The 26,612-nt window shown below is 48.1% G+C and overlaps 1 protein-coding gene across 2 annotated transcripts in view; it reads right to left on the bottom strand.

Moving 5' to 3' along the window:
* The window catches only part of DOCK8 (dedicator of cytokinesis 8), a 458,638-nt gene extending 435,442 nt beyond the window's left edge, over positions 1 to 23,196 (bottom strand). For both annotated transcript variants that reach the window (XM_063913931.1, XM_063913933.1), the window contains exon 1: positions 22,698 to 23,196. In XM_063913931.1, the coding sequence (XP_063770001.1) occupies positions 22,698 to 22,750 (53 nt within the window). In that variant the 5' untranslated portion in view covers positions 22,751 to 23,196. The remainder of the gene's footprint in view (positions 1 to 22,697) is intronic.
* Positions 23,197 to 26,612: the final 3,416 nt, after the last annotated feature.

The following is a 26,612-nucleotide window of genomic DNA, read 5'->3' as shown; positions in this document are numbered from 1 at the left end:
GAAGTCTGTTTCCCAGTTGTCCATTCCCGGAATGAATACTGCTGACAGAGCGCTTACGTGATTTTCCGCCCAGCGCAGAATCCTGGTGGCTTCCGCCATTGCCACTCTGCTCCTTGTCCCGCCTTGGCAGTTTACATGAGCCACGGCTGTGACGTTGTCTGATTGAATCAGAACCGGTAGGTCGCGAAGAAGATTCTCCGCTTGTCGAAGGCCGTTGTATATGGCCCTTAATTCCAGTATGTTGATGTGTAGACAAGCCTCCTGGCTTGACCACAGTCCCTGAAAATTCCTGCCTTGTGTGACTGCTCCCCATCCTCGGAGGCTCGCGTCCATGGTCACCAGAACCCAGTCCTGAATGCCGAACCTGCGACCCTCTAGAAGGTGAGCCCTCTGCAGCCACCACAGGAGAGACACCCTGGCCCTGGGGGACAGGGTTATTTTCTGATGTATTTAAAGGTGGAACCCGGACCACTTGTCCAGAAGGTCCCACTGAAAAGTCCTTGCATGAAACCTGCCGAAGGGGATGGCCTCGTAGGTCGCCACCATTTTCCCCAGTACTCGAGTGCATTGATGAACTGACACTCTCTTTGGTTTTAACAGGTCTCTGACCATGTCCTGGAGTTCCTGGGCTTTTTCCATTGGGAGAAAAACCCTCTTTTGTTCTGTGTCCAGAATCATGCCTAAGAAAGACAGCCGAGTTGTAGGAACCAACTGTGACTTTGGTAGATTTAGGATCCAGCCATGTTGCTGCAGCACTCTCAGGGAGAGCGACACGCTTTTCTGCAATTTTTCCTTTGATCTCGCTTTTATCAGGAGATCGTCCAAGTACGGGATAATTGTGACTCCTTGCCTGCGCAGGACTACCATCATTTCCGTCATTACCTTGGTGAAAACCCTCGGGGCCGTGGAAAGCCCAAACGGCAACGTCTGAAATTGGTAATGACAATCCTGTACAGCAAATCTCAGGAACGCCTGATGAGGAGGATATATGGGGACATGAAGGTATGCATCCTTTATGTCCAGAGACACCATATAATCCCCCCCTTCCAGGCTGGCGATGGCCGCTCTGAGCGATTCCATCTTGAATTTGACCCTGTTCAAGTATAGGTTTAAGGATTTTAAATTCAGAATGGGTCTGACCGAACCGTCCGGTTTCGGGACCACAAACAGGGTTGAGTAGTACCCCATCCCCTGTTGAAGCAGGGGAACTTTGACCACCACTTGTTGAAGACACAGTTTTTGAATTGCACTTAAAACTACCTCCCTCTCTGGGGAAGAAGCTGGTAGGGACGATTTGAAACACCGGCAAGGAGGTACATCTTCGAATTCCAGCTTGTAACCCTGGGAAACAATTTCCATTGCCCAGGGATCCACCTGTGATTGAACCCAGACGTGGCTGAAAAGTCGAAGACGTGCCCCCACCGGCGCGGACTCCCTCAGTGGAGCCCCAGCGTCATGCAGTAGCTGTGGAAACCAGGTCCGTGAGACCTTCCCTAAATAAGTCCTCACCCTTGTAAGGCAAAACCTCCATATGCCTCTGAGTCGGCATCACCCGTCCATTGGCGGGTCCACAGTGCTCGCCTAGCAGAAATCGCCATGGCGTTGGCTCTGGAACCCAGTAGGCCAACGTCTCTCTGAGCATCTCTCATATACAGGACAGCATCCTTTATATGACCCAAGGTCAGTAATATGGTATCTTTATCCAGGGTATCAATGTCAGTAGACAAGGTATCTGTCCGCGCTGCTACAGCGCTACAAACCCAAGCTGACGCTATCGCCGGTCTGAGCAAGGTACCAGTATGTGTATAAAATGACTTCAAGGTAGTCTCCTGCCTGCGATCAGCAGGATCCTTGAGGGCTGCGGTATCTTGCGACGGCAGCGCCACCTTTTTGGATAAGCGCGTTAACGCTCTGTCCACCCTGGGGGAGGATTCCCACCGTATCCTGTCCTTAGCCGGGAAAGGATACGCCATAAGAATCCTTTTGGGAATCTGCAGTTTCTTGTCTGGAGTTTCCCAAGCCCTTTCAAACAACTCATTCAACCCATGGGAAGGGGGAAAAGTAACCTCAGGTTTCTTTTCTTTAAACATGTGGACCCTCGTGTCAGGTACAGAGGGGTCATCCGTGATATGCAACACATCTTTTATTGTAATAATCATATAATGAATACTTTTTGCCAACTTTGGCTGCAACCTTGCATCATCGTAGTCGACACTGGAGTCAGAATCCGTGTCGGTATCAGTGTCTGCTACTTGAGATAATGGGCGCTTCTGAGACCCAGAAGGGCCTTGTGATTTAGTAACAGGCAAGGATGGACTCCCTGCCTTTTCCCTGGACTCCGCTTTGTCCAACCTTTTATGTAATAAATTCACATTTGCATTTAAAACATTCCACATATCCAACCAATCAGGTGTCGGCGTTGCCAACGGAGACACCACACTCATTTGCTCCACCTCCTCCCTAGAAGAGCCTTCCGATTCAGACATGCCGACACACACGTACCGACACCCCCACACACTCAGGGAAATCTCTAATATGGAGACAGTTCCCCAATAAGGCCCTTTGGAGAGACAGAGAGAGAGTATGCCAGCACACACCGAGCGCCAAATGACCCTGGAAACACAATTCCCAGATATACAGTGCTTTGTTATATATGTTAAATATACACTGACTGCACCAAATATATGTGCCCCCCAACCCCCCCTCTTTGAAAGCCCTCTGTCACCGTGTTCAGCAGGGGAGAGTCCGGGGAGCCAGCTTCTCAGCAGCGTGCTGTGGAGAAAATGGCGCTGGTTAGTGCTGTGGAATCAAGCTCCGCCCCCTCAGCGGCGGGCTTCGGTCCCGCTCAAAAATACAAAAAATTGGCGGTGGATCGTATATATTAATGCCTCAGCCTTATATACCGTTAATAATGCCAGCCAAGAGGTTTATTGCTGCCTAGGGCCCATCTGTGCCTGTATTGTGCCTGTATTGTGTGTGTGTGTGTGTGTGTGTGTGTGTGTGTGTGTGTGTGTGTGTGTGTGTGTGTGTGTGAGAGCAAAGGCGCGCAGCGTTACCTCAGTGAAGATCAGAAGTCTTCTGCCGCCTTTGAAGTCTTCTTTCTTCTTATACTCACCCGGCTTCTATCTTCCGGCTCTGCAAGGAGGACGGCGGCGCGGCTCTGGGACGAACAGCTAGGGTGAGACCTGCGTTCCGATCCCTCTGGAGCCTAAGAAGCAGAGCCTATCACTTAAGTAGGTATGCTTCTCTCTCCTCAGTCCCACGACGCAGGGAGCCTGTTGCCAGCAGGGCTCCCTGAAAATAAAAAACCTAACAAAATTCTTTTTACAGAGAAACTCAGGAGAGCTCCCCTGCAATGCACCCAGTCTCCTCTGGGCACAGGATCTAACTGAGGTCTGGAGGAGGGGTATAGAGGGAGGAGCCAGTGCACACCCATTCTAAAGTTCTTTATAGTGCCCATGTCTCCTGCGGAGCCCGTCTATACCCCATGGTCCTTACGGAGTCCCCAGCATCCTCTAGGACGTAAGAGAAATGGGAAAGTACTGTTAGGTGGGCAGTGACAGGCAGATAGCACTATGAGGTGGACAGTGAAGGGAGAGAGTGCTGTTAGGTGGGCAGTGACAGGCAGATAGCACTATGAGATAGACAGTGAAGGGGGAGAGTGCTGTGAGGTGGGCAGTGATAGGCAGATAGCACTATGAGAGGGACAGTGAAGGGGGAGAGTGCTGTGAGGTGGGCAGTGACAGGCAGATAGCACTATGAGATGGACAGTGAAGGGGGAGAGTGCTGTGAGGTGGGCAGTGAAGGAAAGGCTTTTTGTGAGGTGGAAAATAGCATAAGCCACTATTGTACCAATGTATCCTCATCACTTTTTTACTGCGCTGTCCCAGTTTTATTTTAATGACTGTATAACTCATGTGCTTTAGCCAAGGTACGCAGACTGCGGAGAGGAGCCTGTTGCTTGGAATAGCCACCAGGAGGATATAGTCACCAACCTGAAAACTACCCAAGGCATGGCAAGCAGGTAAGGGTCTAGTACCACATGCCCCCACTGTGATGAAAAAGAGGGGTGTGGCTCTTGGGGATGGCATATCCTGTGAGGCCATGTCCTTTCAGTAAGGCCACACCCCTTTCCCTGGCAAATATCACTATCATCGCTACTACCAAACATTATTGTGGTGCCCCCCTGTCATTTTCTTCTGGATCCACCCCTGTACGGTGATACAATCTTTTCAGCAGAAATTTTTGCCAGGAGGGTCAAAGATTGCAAGTTAGATTGTAAAGGTGTGTGCGCTCATGTATTGGTACTGTGATTGGGACTACTGAATGTAGGTGAAATCTCAAGTAAAATCACATAGAAAGTGTGATTGTGCAAGTGTGTACCCAGCTTTAGACATTGAACCATCTGAACAGAACAGATAACATACAGTAAAAGGAAAGGAAGAAAGTAATAGGATCAGGTATGAAGAAATCCATTAACCTGAGCCAGAGGGTCCAATGATCTTCTAGGAAAGATGATATCAATATCTAATATAGAGACCCAAGTACAAAATAGAGAACCAATTTGATATAGCATTAACACATTGTTCAGTGCTTTACAATCAATAATAACCTTGTTTACTTAACCCTATCAGACTATGCCACATAGAAGCTTACAATATATTCCCTACCACAGGCGTTTTTTTAAAGCTAATTAAGCCACCAATATGTTTTTCAAATGAGACAGTAAATCAGAACATCAGGAAATAACACGAAGTATATATGGAAAGCTAACATGGGGAAAAATTGTTAAACACGGAGTAGAGACTTACACACAAAGTATTGGCCCATGGCATATGCACAGTCCATGGCCCTGTCACTGGCCTAGACTGAGGGTGTTGTGAACTCGGGGATTCTTCCGATGGTTGGGAAGAGGAACCACAACTGAGCTGGAAAAGGGGAGGCCTAATATAGGATTTCCTCATACAGGACGCTGACAGTGGAGTTTGATGAAATATTAAAGAGCTTTATTGCAGAGGAAAACAACTTAAAGCCAAATGCCAAAAAGGAATAAATGAGGATTAATAGCACAGATGGTTGAAGAACTTGTGAGCGGTGACAGAGACGCTGGTGATGTGGGGAACTGAAGTGCAGGGGTTTTAGACGCTGTTGATTTGTAGAACTTGAGAACGGAGACTGAGACGCTGGTGATGTGAGAAACTGAAGTGCAGGGGTTTTAGACACTGTTGATTTGTAGAACTTGAGAACGGAGACTGAGACGCTGATGATGTGAGGAACTGAAGTGCAGGGGTTTAAGACGCTGTTGATTTGTAGAACTTGAGAACGGAGACTGAGGCCCGCAGCCACGCTGATTCCTAGGAGCACTGGTGACTAGAACGCAGAGAGATATACCGGCCGCTGAATACACTGGAACCGGTGCAGCAAACTGGCAGCTGGAAATGCCGGAGACACTGGAGTACAACTGCAGAGATCCTTGCCGGGAACAAGAGCACTGGCATCTACGTCAGGGAAAGACGATACTCAGGCACTGAAGCTCTGTCCGGCGTCTGACTTTGAATCTCCCACCAGCGCTGGATTGGCGGAGCAGTCTGATGACGTCACCTGCCCCCCGTCCACGTGATGCCGGGTGTCATGGCGGCGCCCATGCCCCGGAGAACCGCCGGGAGCCGCGCCAGCCAGACGCCGGAGCCCGTGGCCCACCGAAGGCAAAGGCCGCAACACCGACCAGCAGACACGCAGGGGTAAGCGCGGCGAACGCCGCCTATGATGTGTGACAGGCCCCATATGATCTTAATCTAGCACTGTCTGTCTGTTGCCAAGCCTAACATAAAGAGCCCTATCTTCTGTCTAGTATAATATAGGGAGCCATAGCTTGTCCTAAGTTTAATATAGACAGCAGGGTAAATGTAATAGGGTTTAAGTTTAGAAATGAGCATGTTTACGGGCAAATGTAACATACCCTCCAACATTTTACACATAAAAAAAAGGTACAAATTAGGAAAGGGGGTGTGAAATGAAATGAAAGGGGGTGTGAAATGAAATGAAAATTTGGAGAGTAAAAAATCGGTACAAAGCCCTTTTTGGCAGGTACAGAACAAAAAATAAGATTTTACTTACCGGTAAATCTATTTCTCGTAGTCCGTAGAGGATGCTGGGGACTCCGTAAGGACCATGGGGATAGACGGGCTCCGCAGGAGACATAAGCACTTTAAGAAAGAATTTAGTTCCTGGTGTGCACTGGCTCCTCCCTCTATGCCCCTCCTCCAGACCTCAGTTAGAGAAACTGTGCCCAGAGGAGATGGACAGTACGAGGAAAGGATTTTGATAATCCAAGGGCAAGATTCATACCAGCCACACCAATCACACCGTATAACTTGTGATAACTACCCAGTCAACAGTATGAAAACAACATATCATCAGTTCAAGACCGATGCAACTATAACATAACCCTTATTGAAGCAATAACTATATACAAGTATTGCAGAAGAAGTCCGCACTTGGGACGGGCGCCCAGCATCCTCTACGGACTACGAGAAATAGATTTACCGGTAAGTAAAATCTTATTTTCTCTAACGTCCTAGAGGATGCTGGGGACTCCGTAAGGACCATTGGGATTATACCAAAGCTCCCAAACGGGCGGGAGAGTGCGGATGACTCTGCAGCACCGATTGAGCAAACATGAGGTCCTCCTCAGCCAGGGTATCAAACTTGTAGAATTTTGCAAAAGTGTTTGAACCCGACCAAGTAGCAGCTCGACACAGCTGTAGTGCCGAGGCCCCCCAGGCAGCCGCCCAAGAAGAGCCCACCTTCCTAGTGGAATGGGCCTTGACCGATTTTGGTAACGGCAAACCAGCCGTAGAATGCGCTTGCTGAATCGTGTTACAAATCCAGCGAGCAATAGTTTGCTTTGAAGCAGGGGCACCAATCTTGTTGGATGCATACAGGACAAACAGCGCTTCAGTTTTCCTGACTCTAGCCGTTCTGGCTACGTAAATTTTCAAAGCCCTGACCACATCAAGTAACTCGGAATCCTCCAAGTCACGTGTAGCCACAGGCACCACAATAGGTTGGTTCATATGAAAAGATGAAACCACTTTTGGCAGAAATTGCTAACTGGTCCGCAATTCTGCTCTATCCAAATGGAAAACCAAATAGGGGCTTTTATGTGACAAAGCCACTAATTCAGACACTCGCCTAGCCGAAGCCAAGGCTAATAACATGACCACCTTCCACGTGAGATATTTCAACTCCACCGTTTTAAGTGGTTCAAACCAGTGTGACTTTAGGAAACTTAACACCACGTTAAGATCCCAAGGTGCCACCGGAGGCACAAAAGGAGGCTGAATATGCAGCACTCCCTTTACAAAAGTCTGAACTTCTGGGAGAGAAGCCAATTCTTTTTGAAAGAAAATGGATAGGGCCGAAATCTGGACCTTAATGGAACCTAATTTAAGGCCCAAATTCACTCCAGTTTGTAGGAAGTGAAGGAAACGGCCCAGATGGAATTCTTCCGTAGGAGCATTCTTGGTCTCACACCAAGAAACATATTTTCGCCATATACGGTGATAATTTTTGCTGTTACGTCCTTCCTAGCCTTTATCAGCGTAGGGATAACCTCAACCGGAATGCCTTTTTCTGCTAGGATCCGGCGTTCAACCTCCATGCCGTCTAACGCAGCCGCGGTAAGTCTTGGAACAGACAGGGTCCCTGTTGCAACAGGTCCTGTCTTAGAGGAAGAGGCCACGGATCTTCTGTGAGCAGTTCCTGCAGATCTGGATACCAGGTCTGTCTTGGCCAATCTGGAACAATGAGGATTGTACTCACTCCTTTTCTTCTTATTATCCTCAACACCTTTGGTATGAGAGGAAGAGGAGGAAATACATAGACTGACCGGAACACCCACAGTGTCACTAGGGCGTCTACCGCTACTGCCTGAGGGTCTCTTGACCTGGTGCAATACCTCTGTAGCTTTTTGTTGAGGCGGGACGCCATTATGTCTATCTGTGGCAGTTCCCACCGACTCACAATCTGTGCGAAGACTTCTGGATGAAGTCCCCACTCTCCCGGGTGTAGGTCGTGTCTGCTGAGGAAGTCTGCTTCCCAGTTGTCCACTCCCGGAATGAACACTGCTGACAGTGCGCTTACATGATTCTCCGCCCAGCGAAGAATTCTGGTGGCTTCCGCCATTGCCACTCTGCTCCTTGTGCCGCCTTGGCGGTTTACATGAGCCACTGCGGTGATATTGTCTGACTGGATCAGAACTGGTTGGTCGTGAAGTAAGGTCTCCGCTTGACGTAGGGCGTTGTATATGGCCCTTAGCTCCAGGATGTTGATGTGAAGACAAGTCTCTTGACTTGACCAAAGACCCTGGAAATTTCTTCCCTGTGTGACTGCTCCCCAACCTCGGAGGCTTGCGTCCGTGGTCACCAGGATCCAGTCCTGAATGCCGAATCTGCGGCCCTCGAGAAGGTGAGCACTCTGCAGCCACCACAGTAGTGAGACCCTGGCCCTGGGGGACAGGGTGATCAACCGATGCATCTGAAGATGTGACCCGGACCACTTGTCCAGTAGGTCCCATTGGAAAGTCCTCGCATGGAACCTGCCGAAGGGAATGGCCTCGTATGACGCCACCATCTTTCCCAGGACTCGAGTGCAATGATGCACTGACACCTGTTTTGGTTTCAATAGGTTCTTGACCAGAGTCATGAGTTCCTGGGCCTTCTCTATCGGTAGATAAACCCTCTTCTGGTCCGTGTCCAGAATCATGCCCAAGAAGGGTAGACGAGTCGTAGGAACCAACTGCGACTTTGGAATATAGAGAATCCAGCCGTGTTGCTGTAACACTTTCAGTGAAAGAGATACGCTGTTTAGCAACTGCTCTCTTGATCTCGCCTTTATGAGGAGATCGTCCAAGTACGGGATAATTGTGACACCTTGCTTCCGCAGGAGCACCATCATTTCCGCCATTACCTTTGTGAAAATCCTCGGGGCCGTTGAGAGACCAAACGGCAACGTCTGAAATTGGTAATGACAATCCTGTACCGCAAATCTTAGGTACGCCTGATGAGGTGGATAAATGGGGACATGAAGGTACGCATCCTTTATGTCCAGTGACACCATAAAATCCCCCCCTTCCAGGCTTGCGATGACCGCTCTTAGCGATTCCATCTTGAACTTGAACCTTTTCCAGTATAGGTTCAGAGATTTTAAATTCAATATGGGTCTGACCGAACCGTCCGGTTTCGGGACTACAAACATGGTCGAATAATAACCCCTTCCCTGTTGAAGGAGGGGAACCTTGACCACCACCTGCTGAAGATACAATTTTTGTATTGCGTTTAACACTATTTCCCTCTCTTGGGGGGAAGATGGTAGGGCCGATTTGAAATACCGGCGAGGAGGCACCTCTTCGAATTCCAGCTTGTAACCCTGAGACACAATTTCTATTGCCCAAGGATCCACCTGGGAGTGAACCCACATGTGGCTGAAATTCCGAAGGCGTGCCGCCACCACCGGGCCCGACTCCGCCAGTGGAGCCCCAGCGTCATGCGGTGGATTTTGCAGAGGCCGGTGAGGACTTCTGTTCCTGGGAACTAGCTGTGTTGTGCAGCTTCTTTCCTCTGCCCCTACCTCTGGCAAGATAGGACGCACCTCGGACTTTCTTGTTTCTTTCTGAACGAAAGGACTGCATTTGATAATGCGGTGCTCTCTTAGGCTGTGAGGGAACATAAGGCAAAAAATTTGACTTTCCAGCTGTAGCTGTGGAGACCAGGTCCGAGAGACTTTCCCCGAACAATTCCTCACCCCTGTAAGGTAAAACCTCCATATGCCTTTTTGAGTCGGCATCACCTGTCCATTGCCGAGTCCACAGGACCCTTCTGGCAGAAATCGACATAGCGTTTATTCTAGAACCCAGTAGACTAATGTCTCTTTGAGCATCTCTCATATATAGAACAGCGTCTTTTATATGCCCCAGGGTCAATAATACAGTATCCTTATCTAGGGTATCCAATTCCTCAGATAAGGTATCCGTCCATGCCGCTACAGCACTACACACCCAGGCCGACGCAATTGCCGGTCTTAGTAAGGTACCTGAATGTGTATAAATGGACTTCAGGGTAACCTCCTGTTTGCGGTCAGCAGCATCTTTGAGGGTAGCCGTCTCCTGGGACGGCAGGGCTACCTTTTTGGATAAGCGTGTTAAAGCTTTGTCCACCCTAGGGGAGGATTCCCATCGTAGCCTATCCGTTGGCGGGAAAGGATACGCCATAAGAATCCATTTGGAAATCTGCATTTTCTTACCTTGAGATTCCCAAGCTTTTTCACATAACTCATTCAGTTCGTGTGAGGGGGGAAAAGTTACCTCAGGCTTCTTTCCCTTATACATATACACCCTCGTGTCTGTGATGTGAAAAACATCCTTTATTGCTATAATCCTATATCGAAGGGATTTAGCCAATTTTGGCTGTAACTTTGCATCATCGTAATCGACACTGGAGTCAGAATCCATGTCGGTATCTGTGTCAACAATTTGGGATAGTGGGCGCTTATGAGACCCTGACGGTCCCTGCGACAGAGGGTCAGGCACGGGTTGAGACCCTGACTGTCCCAATGCATCAGCCTTGTCAAATCTTTTATGCAAGGAATTAACATTATCATTTAAAACCTTCCACATATCCATCCAATCAGGTGTCGGCGCCGTCGGCGGAGACACCACATTCATTTGCTCCCGCTCCTCTCCCACATAGCCTTCCTCATCAGACATGTCGACACAAGCGTACCGACACACCACACACACACACAGGGAATGTCCTTTCTGAAGACAGTTCCCCCACAAGGCCCTTTGGAGAGACAGAGAGAGAGTATGCCAGCACACACCCCAGCGCTATAATATTCCAGGAAAAACACAGTAACTTAATGTTAACCGAGTAGCTGCTGTATGTATAGTTTTTGCGCCTAATTATGTGCCCCCCCCCCCTCTCTTTTCAACCCTCTTCTACCGTGTATCAGCAGGGGAGAGTCCGGGGAGCTTCCTCTCAGCGGAGCTGTGGAGAAAAAATGGCGCTGGTGAGTGCTGAGGGAGAAGCCCCGCCCCCTCGACGGCGGGCTTCTGTCCTGCTTATACAGTAATTTTGGCGGGGGCTCATACATATATACAGTGCCCAGCTGTATATATGTGTACTTTTGCCAACATGAGGTCCCAAATGCTGCCCAGGGCGCCCCCCCCCTGCGCCCAGCACCCTTACAGTGACCGGAGTATGTGAGCTGTGTGGAGCAATGGCGCACAGCTGCAGTGCTGTGCATTACCTCTAGTGAAGATCATTAAGTCTTCTGCCGCCTGTGAAGTCTTCTTTTCTTCTCATACTCACCCGGCTTCTATCTTCCGGCTCTGCGAGGGGGGCGGCGGCGCGGCTCTGGGACGAACGGCGAGGGTGAGATCCTGCGTACCAATCCCTCTGGAGCTAATGGTGTCCAGTAGCCTAAGAAGCAGGACCTAGCTTCAGAGAGTAGGGCTGCTTCTCTCCCCTCAGTCCCTCGATGCAGGGAGTCTGTTGCCAGCAGAGCTCCCTGAAAATAAAAAACCTAACAAAATACTTTCTATTAGTAAACTCAGGAGAGCTCACTGAAAAGCACCCAGCTCCTCTGGGCACAGTATCAAACTGAGGTCTGGAGGAGGGGCATAGAGGGAGGAGCCAGTGCACACCAGGAACTAAATTCTTTCTTAAAGTGCCCATGTCTCCTGCGGAGCCCGTCTATCCCCATGGTCCTTACGGAGTCCCCAGCATCCTCTAGGACGTTAGAGAAAAAAAAGGTACTGTACCTGCCAAAAAGGTACAGGTGGAGAGTATGATGTAATAGTGTGCAGGGACATGCAAACGTGCATGTTTCCTGGAACCCCAAAACTCGCAATGGCAAAATTTGCATCCAGATGTTTAGCCACTGCACACATACAACAGGGTGAAAGTTTATAGCTCGCACATAAAACATTACCAAAACGCCCAAAAATAAAAGACCAGCTTCTGTGTTAAGAGTTAAAAAAAGTTTTTGTTTTTTTAAACGACGTGGAGTCCCCACCTTCAAAAGCATAACCAGCACTGGGCTCTTTGAGCCAGTCCTGTTAAAAAAATAAAGTGGAAAAAATCACTGAGGTCCCCCTAGGACCGGTCTTGGTTCCAGAAATATGGGGGGGGGGGAAGAAGTAGGGTCCCCCGTATTTTTTAAACCAGTACCGGGCTCCACTAGCCAGGGAGGTAATGCCGCAGCCAGGGGACACATTTATATTGTTCCCAGCGGCTGTAGCGCTCCAACTAGTCGGCCCCCCCAATTAAAGCCCCCCTCCAGGGCACCCAAGGCCAGGGCTGAAGCCCGATGCTTTGCCCGGCACCCCTGGGCGTGGGTGTGGAGTTCCCATAATTAACTGCCTCACTGCCTTTCTTTCCTCTCACTCACTGCTTGACCTATTCCAGTCTGGTTTCCGTTCTCTCCACTCCACTGAAACTGCCCTCACAAACGTCTGCAATGACCTCCATGCAGCCAAATCTAAGGGCCACTACTCTCTGCTTATTCTTCTTGACGTCTCTGCTGCTTTTGACACTGTGGATCACCCTCTCCTTCTGCAAATCCTTCACTCTCTTGGTCTGCGTGATACTGCCCCCTCCTGGCTGTCATCCTACTTCTCTGATCATTCCTTCTCTGTCTCCTCTCATGAAACTACCTCCCCCCCACTTCCACAAACTGTTGGTGTCCCCCAAGGTTCTGTTCTTGGTCCTCTACTTTTCAATTTCTATACATCCTCTTTAGGTAAACTCATTAGTTCTTTTAACTTCCAATGTCACCTCTATGCTGATGACACTCAAATCTACCTTTCCTTCCTTGATCTCTTCCCGACCCTCCTCACTCGTACCTCCAACTGTCTCTCTGCTATCTCTCCCTGGATGTCCCAGCGCTTTCTTAAACTCAACGTGTCTAAGACTGAGCTGATCATCTTCCCACCCTCCCGCACAACCTCACCTCCCACAATCCCATTAACCATTGATGGCACGACTATCTCCTCTAGCCCCCAAGTGCGCTGTCTTGGTGTAATCCTTGACTCCTCCCTCTCCTTCAAACCACAGATTCAGCACCTCTCACAAACATGTCATTTTTATCTCAAATACATTTCCAGGATCAGACCCTTTCTCACCCAGGATGCCACCAAGACCATTATCACTCACTCATTATTTCCAGACTGGATTACTGTAATCTCCTCCTAACTGGCCTCCCTGACAATTACTTCTCTCCACTCCAATCTATCCTCAATGCTGAAGCCCGGCTCATCTTCCACACCAAACGCACTACATCCACCTCCCCTCTCCTACAAGCCCTTTCCTGGCTTCCCTTCCCTTCCCTTTCAGAATCTAATTCAAACTTCTCACACTCACTTACAAAGCCCTCACACACTCCTCTCCCATTTACATTTGTGACCTTATCTCCCTTTACTCTCCCACCCGTCCTCTTCGCTCTGCTAATGCACGCCGACTCTTCTGTATTATGATTACTTCCTCCCACTCCTATCTCCAAGATTTTTCACGTGCTGCTCCCTTTCTCTGGAATTCTTTACCTCTCCCCCTCAGACTCTCCACCTCCCTACAGAACTTCAAACGGGCTCTTAAGACCCACTTCTTTACCAAACCCAGCAAAATCTCATCCTAACACTCTGTCCCATGCTTGGTCTACCCCATCTGTGTCACCCCTGTCTGTCTGACCCTCCCCTTTAGAATGTACAGTAAGCTCTCACGAGTAGGCCCCTCTTCCCTCATGTGCCTATCCTTTTCTTACTTTAATAATCCTCAACTGACCAAATTCTGCAGTTTTTTGGCCACCTTTAAAACTTATCTCTATGTCATCTACTGGTGTAGTTATGCTTAGTTACCCTGTACGTGTCCTATATTGTCTTCAACTGTAAGTCACTGTTTTGATTATGTGCATATGTACTCTGTAATTGGGCGCTGCGGAACCCTTGTGGCGCCATATAAAGGATAATAATAATTAAAGTGTTAAATTGAAATATATTGTCTTTTTACAGGTGACTACAGCCTCCCTCGCATGCTGGTGCTGGGAAAACCACAAGTACCAGCATATGGGACATTAAATGACCCGCTGGTACCTGTGGTCCCACCTGTAAAAGGAATATTACAAGACATGCACACCACAGAAAGTAAAAGTTTAATAAACATACATGCGCACTCACACATACTTACCTACATCCTCCATTGCCCTTCATGTCCACTACTCCAATAGAAATCCATGGTAGCTGTTAAAAAATAAAAATAAAAAACATACTCACCTATTCCAGTTTAGATTGGTTCTCTTCATTCCAAAGTAGGCATCAAAAGGGTTAAAAACAAAACAAATCGGAAAACTGGAACCACCAGCCTGAGAATGTGTATGTGTGTCCACATACACATTCAATGCATGACTGACCAGCACCCGGGTGACTCCAGTCATTTTAGGAGCCACCAGCCAATCAGCAACCGCTACCATAGTGAAAACCTGCTAACTGGATGTGTGCAGTCAGTATGTCAATCACAGCTTCCCCATAGAAGTGGATGGAGCTCTGCTCCACACATTCCAATGGTGAGAACCACTGTATTTAATCCTATGTAAACCACAACACCTCAGTTGACCTTGTGATTTCGATCTGCAGCCCACAGCCCTTTACCGACACAGTCACATCAGTGCTACATCCCTACAGCCCTTCGCTGAAAGTCTGATACAATCACAGTTGTGCTGAAGTTCACAGCACTTCAATGATACATTCACAGCAGTGATGCGGCTCAAAACCCTTCACTGACTGTCTGACACAGTCACAGCAGTGCTGCACCCCGTGACCCCACAGCCCTTCACTGACACAGTGATAGAGCCCATAGCTCCGCACCCTAACCCCCTGGGTTCCGGTGTGAAATGCGCCCTAATCACAGAGTGATTTTATGAAATCCACAAATACAAGATCCGACACAGGGAAGATGACATTTTGTCTCAATTTTAAATCCGAGCCTAGCAGGAAACGGGAGTTTGGAAACCGCAAGTTCGGGTGGGTTTAGTTTTCAGGAAGCTGAACCCACACATCTGGTAAATATCTGGTATAGTAAGGCTTCTCTATGATCTCGGTTTGGTTAAAATGTCTTGCTTTATTCTAGGACACTGCCAAAGCTCGGGTGGCTCTATCATACGCCTGGAAGACAGGAGTGGGCAAGTCTCCCAAGTGAAGTGGGTGGTCCGGACAGCTGATGACTCAATTTGCACTGAAACACATCATTGTGGCCCTGTCCCCTGCTTTACAGTGCCAGCTAACACAGTAGTGCATAACGGGGTATAGGACCAAGATGACACAATTGTGCCATCACACTTGGTGCCGCCCACTTGGCCATGCCATGACCCCTGCATCGCCGACATGTGAAAATTGGCAACTATGAGGTTCTGACTTGACAGCTTCAAGGTCTCCATCTAGGAAGGAGTTATTACATTGATAATCTGGTAAATATTTTAGGATCAAGGGTTCCAGATGGATGCACTATGGCAGGAATAGGCAACATGTGGCACTCCAGTTGCTGTAGAACTACACCTCACACCATGCCCTGCCACAGCTTTATTGTTAGGGCATGCTGAGAAGTATTTTTCCACTGCTGCAGAAGTGCCATACTGTACATTGCCTACCTCTGCCCTATGGGGTGTTTCTCAGGTAAAGATATCCTATCTTAAATTCTATGCATCTGATATTTCAGGCTTATAATACAGTATTGTAAATCTAGTCATACTTTTACAACACTAGGAAATGTTCTAAATATTGAAGGTCATGTTTAGTGCAGGGAACAATGTTTGGGAGCAAATGGTCTATTGTCATTTGCTCTCATCCATTACCAGATTTTCATTCCAACCAGCCAATTATCTGACAGATAATTGTATTGTGTATGCCCAGCTTTAAGCAAGTACAGTCCTCAGTTCTAGATCATTTGAGAGGACAAGAATTAAATGGAGCCCCCAAGACAAAAAATAGGAGTAATAACTGGTTGAAAGTTGACTTTGTTTAAGTGGGTATAAACCCTTAGTTCTAATGTTTATGGAGATTTGAAATAGACTTTTCTGGGAAAACTGCAGTCTCACAAAGGTGCTGTCACGATCCGGGTATCTGGACGCCATTACTTACCCTTCAGATGCCTCCTAAGGCTGGCTCAGTGTTCCAGGACCGGATCCCGCTGTTCCTGAGTTTCCACATGCAGAATGTCAGAGTGGTGATTTCATCAGCCGCGGCCTCCGCTGTGCCCGCGTGGTTAAATGTGCGCTTGTCAGTCTGGCGTCTCCTGTCTCCTGTGGCCGGCGTCGCCATTACTGTTTCAATTCTCACATGGATTACAAACCAAACTTCCCTCCAAGTGTCTGCATGGGCGCAGCCATCTTGGATTTTGTCATCTGATTATTTCCACCAATCTGCTGTCTGTATTGTTGATTTGCATAATTGCCTAGCCAACCCCTTCCTTGCTGCAGGTATAAGTATGCTGTGCCTGAGCAAGGAAGGCGTCAGTGCTTTGGTTGTCTAACCTAGTTCCAGTTTGTCTCTCTCCTGTGGTTGTCTTCCAGGTTCCAGCTCCTGTCTCCAGACTTCTGCTATAGAGACCCGCACCAGCATTCCATCTGCGGTGTAGCCTGACTCTCCGATCCATTCTGGACTCACCTGTTTCCAGCTACAACAATCACCTGCTTCCAGCCCAGCTTCCAGCAGTGTACAGCTTCTCTTAAAGGGCCGGTGTCCTTTCTGCAGTTTACCACTCTCCACCGGTATTATTATTTCACCGCTCTCAAACAATCACCTGCTTCCAGCCCAGCTTCCAGCAGTGTATAGCTTCTCTTAAAGGGCCGGTGTCCTTTTCTGCAGTTTACCACTCTCCACCGGTATTATTATTTCACCGCTCTCAAACTCCAAACTTCATTATTATTTCATCGCTCTCAAGTTCGTTTATTATTTAACTGGTTCCAGCCAGTATCCACTCCGTACCAACAACAGTCTGGTTCCAGCCAGTATCCACAGCAGCCGTTTTACCTTCAGCAGCCCAGCCTTTCCTGGAACATCAGCTGGTACGATCCTGGGTTCTCTCCATTGCTACAGTCAGGCCTGGTAAGGACTTTCCAACTAGAAGATTATAAGAACTGTCTCACACTACCAGTGCCTGTGGCCCTTGCCACCCTGTAGTACCCAGGAATTGTATTTATCCTCTGTTGACTTTTATGTTTCCTTTTACTGCTGCTGTGTTACGGAGTTTGTCATAATAAACATCATTGACTTTTATCCTGGTTGTCGTGGTCACGCCTTCGGGCAGTTATTCTACATGTTACTTACATGTCTAGGGGTCTGATACAACCTCCCAGGTTCCGTTACATCTCAGCCCCTACAACTGAGGCTGCCTCCCGTCAGCTCAGGCCCTCAGTTGTGACAGGTGCTTTTGACTACTGGGAGTACACTGTACTTTGGTTTGTTGGAGATGAATAAGCAGGGAGAAATACTACCTATAGAAATGACAGGGCATATTGTGGATACCACTTACAGAAAAACAGTCACTGTGAAAAATCAACACAGTTGATTTTTCAACATCATGGTCATCCTGCAAGTAGAGGGAGTAAACTGGCTGCCTTATCGTTGAACCATTGTCTGGATCGGAAAAGGACAATCCTTAAGGGCTGTACTATAAGATCTGAGGTTATGGCTGATCCCAAAAAGGCTCAAAGATGCTGAGGGAGCAAAGGCTCAAGAGGCTGTACCTAATAACAGCTGCTGTTTCACTATAACAGGATGGGAAAGGTGCTCTATTGAGATATGTAGGTGGCTCCTGCTAACTCATCAACAGTGCATGTGAGGCAGACACAAACAGTTGTTTTATTGAAATGGTGGTATTCTACACAAAACCACACTGATTTAACCTTTTGGGGACCAACACAGTGGTTGCTGCCTATATTTTGTGATATGCTTGGATAGCCCCAAACTCTGACTTCTTCTGTATCTCCAGGTGCATTCACTCCCCAACCTCTGTGAGAACATGTACTTAAACTAACTGTCTTATGATCAAAGATTTGTACATGGTGCAACATTAAGAACATCTTACATGATTTCCCAGAGGCAGGCGAACAAAATCCCAAATAAGTGAATCGTGAAAACACATGAATCTGGGAACTTAATCTGTATCCTATTGGGGGCGATTCAATTGTTTTAGCACACACGATCACCCATCTAAAGTGACCAGGAGTCACAATTCAATTTTTTGGGGGGGCTTTCTATTGTGCCCAAATAGATGGTTTTAGCCGCGAATATCAGCTACACCCATCTAAGGTGCAGGTTAGGGCACCCAAATTCCCGTTTGGGCACCTCAACTACGGACTTCGGACGTCATTCAGCTTGGATCGCTATTGAGACAGGGTGTGTGATTTTCCCAATCCTGCTTCTGCTAAAAACGCATGTGAAAAGCCGTCTAGAAAGGAAAAAAGACACCTACCAATGCATTTGTAAATGTGCATAAGCAGGTCACATAATTGCAATACATACGCAGAAATAGAGTACCACAGACAGTTGCGGTTGACCTAAAGATACTCAGAATAATGAGAATATGTCAAATCAGGCTGGAGATGAGTATCCGACAAGCGGGCTTTAGCTGGAGAGACTGGAGAAACAGAGGGAAGAAATCGAGGAGGCCGGATATAGGACCTAATACAGACCTGAACGCTCCTCTGTGATTTTGCAGAAGGCTGCGATCAGATAACCACCGCCCATAGAGAGTGAAACCAGCCCCATACAAGTGCAAATGCACACGTACGCTATGCGAAAACTGTGCCTTCCGGGGGTTTGGTTTAGGCTGTGCAGTTTGGGGGGGGACTTGAGGGGATGGAGTTGGGGGCTAGGATTAGGCACCACTAGGGGAGGTTAGATTTAGGCACTAAGGGGGAGGGTTAGGGTTAGGCTGCGGGGCAGGGAGAGTTAGATTTAGGCACCACCGGGGGGAGGTTTCGGTCAGGCACTAAGGATGTTAGGGGTTAGGGGACAGGGGGAACAGTCTTCCCTTCGCCTGTCAGGATTTCAACTATCGGGATGCTGGCGTCAGTATTGTGACCACCAGCATCCTGTATTCCGGCAAATCATACTGAATCCTATATATTAAATACAGTAAAATAGATGCAATGTTGCACTGCACTTGTTCCGATTGCTAAGCACTTAAGTTTCTTGATTTTCTCATTTCTTTTTGTCTGTCTGTCTGTCTGTCTAAAAATCAGGGCATATAATAAACCAAGGTGAGATCTTTTTTCTCTTGATCAGCCAATGTGCAGGATCCAAGTTTCCTTGAAAAAGGTGGAAATGTGAAACAAGTTGGTGTTGAAGCGAGTAGCTTTGAGTCTGGATCCTGCACATTGGCTTATCAGAAGAAATAAAGATCTAACGCAAGTCTTCACTATATGAAAATCGACTACTTGAGTGCGTCGTAAGAAAGAAAACATTTTACTGTCTTATTCCTCTTTCTTTAAGACAAAGGAAGTGCCCACTATGGAAAGCATCAAGTATTCTGCTGTTTAATAATTTACAAGGGAGCATTACGAATATTTTTCAAATTATATAATTAACCAATACTTGCCTACTCTCCCGAAATGTCCAGGCGACCTTCGAAAATCGGGTGGCACTCCCAGAGCCTCGGAAGAGAAAGCAAGTCTCCCGGAGATAGTCAGATGTCCGCTTACAATCCCCCCCACCCCCGGATCCGCCCGCACATCCCGCATTCGCCCGCATATCCATCGCTCGTAGACCGAGAAAGGGAGCGGGTTGATGCCGTGATTTGTGCTGAATTGCGTCGTCGTAGCCCCGCACCCTGCCTTACATGCCAGTATTCTGGGCATTGTAAAGCAGTGGGAGGGAGCATCCATTAACCATTTATATTGCAGTAATACTGTTGGTAATTCTGTTATTTTGGATTCATATTCTATTATTAAAGATCCATATGACACAATTTAGTTATTTATATTGCGCACAAGTTATGCAGCACTTTACAGAAAGCATTTGGAGGGTATTTATCAAAGCTTGGAGAAAGATCAAATACCAACCAATCAACTTCTACTTTACATTTTACAAGCTGTGTTTGACAAATCAGGAACTAATTGGTTAGTACAATCACAATTTTATCTCTCCTAGCTTTGATAAATACCCACTTTGGCCATTTACATCAGTCCCTGCTCCAGTGGAGCTTACAAGTCACAATTCATATTACAAACCACATGTAAGCACATACTCATATACTAGGGATATTTTTTGGTTAGAATCTGTATCCAGAAAACACGTGGGCCTTACTGGGAATCCGACCCAAGTTATGTGAGGCAGTAATGCTAACCATTACACCAACTATTCTGCCCACGATTACATATAACAATATGTCATGCCATGTTTTTTCCTTAAATTAGTTATTCTTTTAATCAATTCACCTACTACACTTTTCTACCAGTTGTATTTGCCAATATTCGGATTGCAAAGCATTACGATATTGGCCCCCGCAGCTACCGCCATCTTCAGATAGCGGTAGGCCGTAGTAGCCTATGTGCTACAGTTCGGGGCTGTAGTTCCAGCAGGGTTCCCCAGGAACTCTCCGCCTGAAATGCCCACTGTACATGGCAGTCAGTGTGACCGTGCATGTGCAGCCGCCCTGGCACCACACTCAGCACATCGCCAGGGTGGGTTCCTTTTCTGAGCCCCTGTCCCTACCTGTGCCAGGTGATACAGTCATCCGATGTGATCCCCCTCTGCAATGCGATTTTGGGCGCAAATATCGTGCCCAGATTGCATTGCAAATGCGATCTCCTGTGTTTGAAAAATGACTGTTAGAAGCTGAATGGTTAGTGCTTTATTTCTCTCCACATGCTTATATCCCCCTAAAGGGCCCTACACACTGGTAGATCTCACTGCACGATATTAACGTTCTCGTTCATATTGTGCAGTGTGTAGGCACCAATGATTAACGATGCGCGCCCCCGTGCTCGTTAATCGTTGATGCCCCGTCGCTTATGCATGCAGGCTAACATGGACGAGATTGTCCATATTAGCATGAATTGATATGGAGCCGGGTGACGGGGGGAGTGAAGAAACTTCACTCCCCCCGTCACCTCCCCCCGCCGCCAGGTCGCCCGTCTGCCGTATCGGCGGTCGGGCAGCTCGGCGTCGGGTCGCCCAGTCTTAAGGGCCCTTAAGAGCTTTCACAATCTCTATTAGCGATGCGGTTAATATACCACCTGACAGGATCCCGGCGTTCAGAATACCGACGCCGGAATCCCGACAGCGGGAAAATGCCGGTATTCCCACTCGGGTGGTGGGTCCACGCCACCACCCTAAGCGTGGCGAGCGCAGCGGCTGTCAGTATAGTGCTTCTTATTAACCCTTATTAATTTTCACCTGTGTGTTGACCTGGGGTAGCCGACCTGTGCCGGCATGATGGGGTCCTGCACCCTGGTCCCATACCTAGTATTAGGGACCCCCAGTGACGGAGAAGCCTTGTCGATCGGCCTGGGGGCTTAACCCTATATCTGCAGATATACGCAACTAAGATCTCCGTATTATCTGATTATTATGTAGTATTATTACTCACTCAGTGTGCATTAGGGAACACAAATTGTTTTTTCTTACACAGAATTACCCCTCCCTTTTAGCACCTGAGTGATATTACATCTGATTGAGCAGCTTTCCAATATTTGTGTAGTGACAGCTGGCATCCTGTCTGCCGATCTCCTGTATGTATTCCCTCTATTATACCCCTTTCAGATTCGCAGAGCCGGGCTGCGCCCCCGGAATTTGTATTGGGGGTGTTTCCTGAATGCGACCTTGCTTGAGACCCCTTTCAGACTTGCGGCCTGACCCGGGTTAGTGACGTCACAGCTGACAATACAGGAGGTGGCGCTTGGAGATGATCATCTCCAAGCGCCGCCGCCTCCTCCTATGCAAAGAATGGGTGCTGGGTCGCCTTGACTTGGTTTTCCCATTCACACTGCACGCATCCCGTGGGCGATTCCGGCTTCAACCCAGGTCACTACCCTGGGTGAAATGCCGGGACACTCGACCCAGGATATTCATTCTGCGCATTCACGTGCAATAACCCGGGGAAAGTATGTTAGTCTGAAAAGGGTATTATCGGCTTTGTACATCACATATGCATAAGTGTGTCATCAATTATAACTTAATGTATGTTTCCTAAAGAGTGTAATTAGTAGCCATGTGTATTATAACTTTAAGCAGTGGACTTTATTTTATTTTTTTGGTGAGAACATGTTTTCAATTCTACTTAATAACCAAGTCACAATATTCATATTTCCTCATATCCGAAGTAGATATTTTGTTAGAAATACTTCCGTGCTCTGTATTCAGTAGACTAGTCCTCAGTGTAGTTTGTCGTGTTCCCAGAGGCTATGGGTTGTTGATATTAGAGTGCAATGCACTGTAGATCAGTGATGTACTGTATTAACGACTATCAGAGACTGAAATATACCCTAAACCCTAATACATAGAACGCCTTCGGTCTCCTCCAGAACGTTGTGCATAATTACAGACATGTAAACAATGAGCAACAGCACCTGGCAGTGACCCGCAATTCCCCTTAAGTAATAATAAATACTGGGCACCCAGGCGGAAGCGGGCGTGGAACACTTACCTGTTTAGCTTGAGAGCAAACGCCCTCCTTTCCGCGCTGGACAGTGAGGCCATGCTGCGTCCGCGGGGAATAGTGCGGCAAGGCTGGCCGGGTACCGTGCTCCCTCATGCCCCGAGCGCTGTGTCAGTCAGGGAGCTGTCACTTCACACTTCCGCACTTCCCCTCCCTGACCGCTGCCACCCTGCCTACAGGCTGCGACCAATGCTGTGCGACCGACTGCTCCCCCGCTACACACTGTGTATATGAATCTCCGGCTTTGGCCCGAGGTTGTCAACAGGATGAGCTTTATCCCAATTTGAACATACAGTATACTTATTTCCGAGTTCTGCTACCATTATAGTAACACATATCCACAGTGGTCAGCTGGTCCTACTTCATGCCTCATAAATGGAAATCTAGAGATAAATGAGTTTTGTTTCACTGTCCCACGTTGCAAGTGGCAGAATGTGCTGCTTTCACCAAGACTTGTTAGACGTAACCTTACAGAAATGTGACCCCAGGGCTGACAGGGTTAAGCAGCTCCAAGTTCTTCTGTCTGAACGTGCTCACTGCTGGTTCCTGAGTTTATTCGTTGACACTACACAGTTCAGTTTGTGTGTGGGTGTAGCTTACTAAAGCACTGTTAAATTACTCCTTTTATATATATATATATATATATATATATATATATATGAATTACCTGGCAGTGCAAGCGTTAACCCTCCCCCGATTTCTGCAGCTCACTTATATCATATGCTACATGTTACTTCTGCTTTTGGCAATAACCTAAAGAGGCTTTAACTTCCCCAAAATGTTATTCACAGCTTGTATTCTGTATACCTTCCTGTGTGTGTACATAGTAATATATGGAGGTAATCATTAAAGAATTCATTCACTTCTACAGTTCAAACTTTCACTGTATTATAAATGAGTGACCAGGGCTGACTAGTATAATAAGACCAGTTTCCACACAGGTTTAATACCAAGGTAGTTGGGACAATAATATTCTCAAATGCACTGTGCTGTGTAACCAGATTAGGGTTTATCTGTACTTTCCTGTCTTCCTGGGTGTGTAGTGTTCATTCATCAAGAGAAAACTCAGCTGCAGAACACGACCTCTAAAAATACCTTTGCTGTCTTGGCAGCAGACACTTATGTTTGTACAAGTTTTTAACTAGACCTTTGCAATTTACACTAGACTTAGATACATTTTATATAGCATAAATAGAAATTATACTGGGGGCTGCTCTAAAAATGTTACTCTATTCATAATACAGCAGTTCTGTCTGCCTCCACCTTTGGTTGTATTTTTACACAGATGTGAAAATCTAGATAAGAGGCTGTCATTACTAGGTATATTTAAAAAAAAAAAAAAAAGTATTTTCTTTCTCATCCGTCCTAGAGGATGCTGGGGTTCACTTCATGACCATTAGGTATAGACGGTTCCGCAGGAGCCATGGGCACTCTTAAGACTTTTCAATGGGTGTGAACTGGCTACTCCCTCTATGCCCCTCCTCCAGACCTCAGTTTTAGAAATGTGCCCAGGCAGACTGGATGCACTCTAGGGGAGCTCTACTGAGCTTCTCTGAAAAGACTTATGTTAGGTTTTTTGTTTTCAGGGAGAACTGCTGGCAACAGTCTCCCTGCTTCGTGGGACTGAGGTGGCAGAAGTAGATACCAACTTCCTGAAGAGTTTCATGGCTCTGCTTCTGGCTGACAGGACACCATTAGCTCCTGAAGGGTACTGAACGCTAGCCGTGTCTAGATGCTCACTCCCACAGCACGCCGTCACCCCCCTCACAGAGCCAGAAGTCAGAAGACAGGTGAGTAGAAGAAGACAGATCTTCTATCAAGAAAAGTGATGGCTGAGGTACAGCGCGGCTGGCGGGAGCGCAGCGCGCCATTGCTGCCCACACACACACAGGCACTGCAGGGTGCAGGGCGCCTGGGGGGGGGGCGCCCTGGGCAGCAAAACACCTCTATAAACTGGCAAAAAGGGGTCATAAGATGCCCAGGCACAGCCCTACCCTCGCCAGTATAAATATTATGAAAAGTTTCTGAGGTAAAAGGGCGGAGCTTCTTCCTCAGGCAGCCAGCACACTGCTCAGTGCCATTTTCTCTCTCCTCAGGCTGCAGAGACATCGCTGGTCCTCCTTCACTTCTGACTACAAGTATCAGGGTGCAAAACAGGAGGGGGCACAAGCGAATTTGGTGCTTTACAAGTGTGTTTTACTGTGTAAAAAGCACTGCATGTCAGTGGGCATTCTGTGTTCACAGGCATTAGATACTGGCGCTGGGGTTGTGAACTGGCTGGTCCTAAACTGTGTCCCTCTGACAGATTTTACTGTGGGTCTGTCCTCTATAAGTCCCAGTGTGTCTGTGTGTGTGTTGTACAGGTGCAGTGGCGGATCCAGGGGGGGGGGGCACTCGGGCCCGTGCCCCCCCTGTCATTTGTGGCCTTCTGTCCCCCGTCCCCCCCCCCCCCCCCCCGGCACCGGCGCCGCACAGGGAGATGACGGGCGCCCGCTGAGATTGTGTTACCAGCGGGCGCCCGTCTCCCTGCACAGCGGCAGCCGGAGGTAGGAGCTCAGTACTGAGCTCCGGCTTCCGGCGCTGTCACTGTGCGCCGTGCGCTATGGGAGAGACGTCAGTCATGACGTCTCTCTCATAGTGCTGACTGAGGAGCGGACGCCCAGGGAGGAGGAGGACTGCAGCGGCCTGGAAGCGGGAACGGGGCTCGGTAAGTATGTTTTTTTCTTCCTTAATGCAGCGGGGGCATCTACTGGGGGCAAACTACGGGGGACATTACTACTGGGGGGGGGACATCAATTTCATTCCGTCACTCCGGAGGATCTTTGATGAGCCCGGGAGGACGACCGCTGCCTCTGCAGACTTGCTTCTTGTCCGACAAGGCTTTCGTTCAGTGGGACAGTATGTGATTAATTTTCAGACCATAGCCTCAGAACTGCGCTGGAATAATGATGCCCTTCGGGCTGCCTTTTGGAACGGGCTCTCCGATCGTCTACAGGACGAGTTGGTCACTAGAGATTTGCCGGATTCTTTAGAACAGTTGATCTCGCTCTGTGTAAAGGTGGATCTTCGCATGCAGGAACGAGGTGGCGAACGTAGTCGGTCAGATCGACCAAGGGTCCGATCTCTTCCGTCTAAGCAAACGTTTATTCCAAGTCCTGATGAACCCATGCAGATTAATCGATCCCGGCTTTCCCCAGAAGAACGTCAGCGTCGTCGTGAGGGTACACTCTGCCTCTACTGTGGAGCCGCGAATCACTTTCTCAAGTTTTGCAAGTCACGTCCGGGAAACGGGCAGTCCTAGCTTGTTCCGGAAGAGTCGAGCTAGGAGTTTCTTCTAAACCTTCTCCGCCAGTGGACTGTTTACTCTCCGTGTCTCTGTTCTCCGAGTCAATAGCCAAACCCGTTAAGGCTCTGCTGGACTCAGGGGCTGCAGGGATTTTTATTTCCCTTTCTTGTGCCCAGGATCTGGGTTGTCAGCTACGGTCGGTCGAACGATCTATTACGTTGACTGCTATCAATGGTACCCAAATTTCTAACGGTCTGATTTCAAGTTGTACAGTACCAATCAAACTGCAAGTGGGAGCTCTGAATCAAGAACACCTACAGTTCCTAGTGATTCGGGAGATGCCCCACAATCTGGTTCTTGGCCTTCCTTGGCTTAAACTTCACAACCCTCACGTCGACTGGAGTTCGACACAAATAATATCTTGGAGTTCTTTTTGTCATTCAAATTGTCTCACCGCAGTCTATCCGCTCCGTGTATCTTCCAGGTCAGATGAAGGGCTCATTCCGGAGGCCTATCGGGAATTTTCTGACGTGTTCTCGGAGCAAGCGGCCGATCAGCTACCACCGCATAGACCCTGGGACTGCCCCATTGAGCTCATTCCGGGGAAAATGCCACCT

This window comes from Pseudophryne corroboree, chromosome 1 (assembly GCF_028390025.1).
Source record: "Pseudophryne corroboree isolate aPseCor3 chromosome 1, aPseCor3.hap2, whole genome shotgun sequence".
In the NCBI taxonomy this organism is placed as follows: domain Eukaryota; kingdom Metazoa; phylum Chordata; class Amphibia; order Anura; family Myobatrachidae; genus Pseudophryne; species Pseudophryne corroboree.
This window is presented reverse-complemented; position numbering and strand designations above follow the sequence as displayed.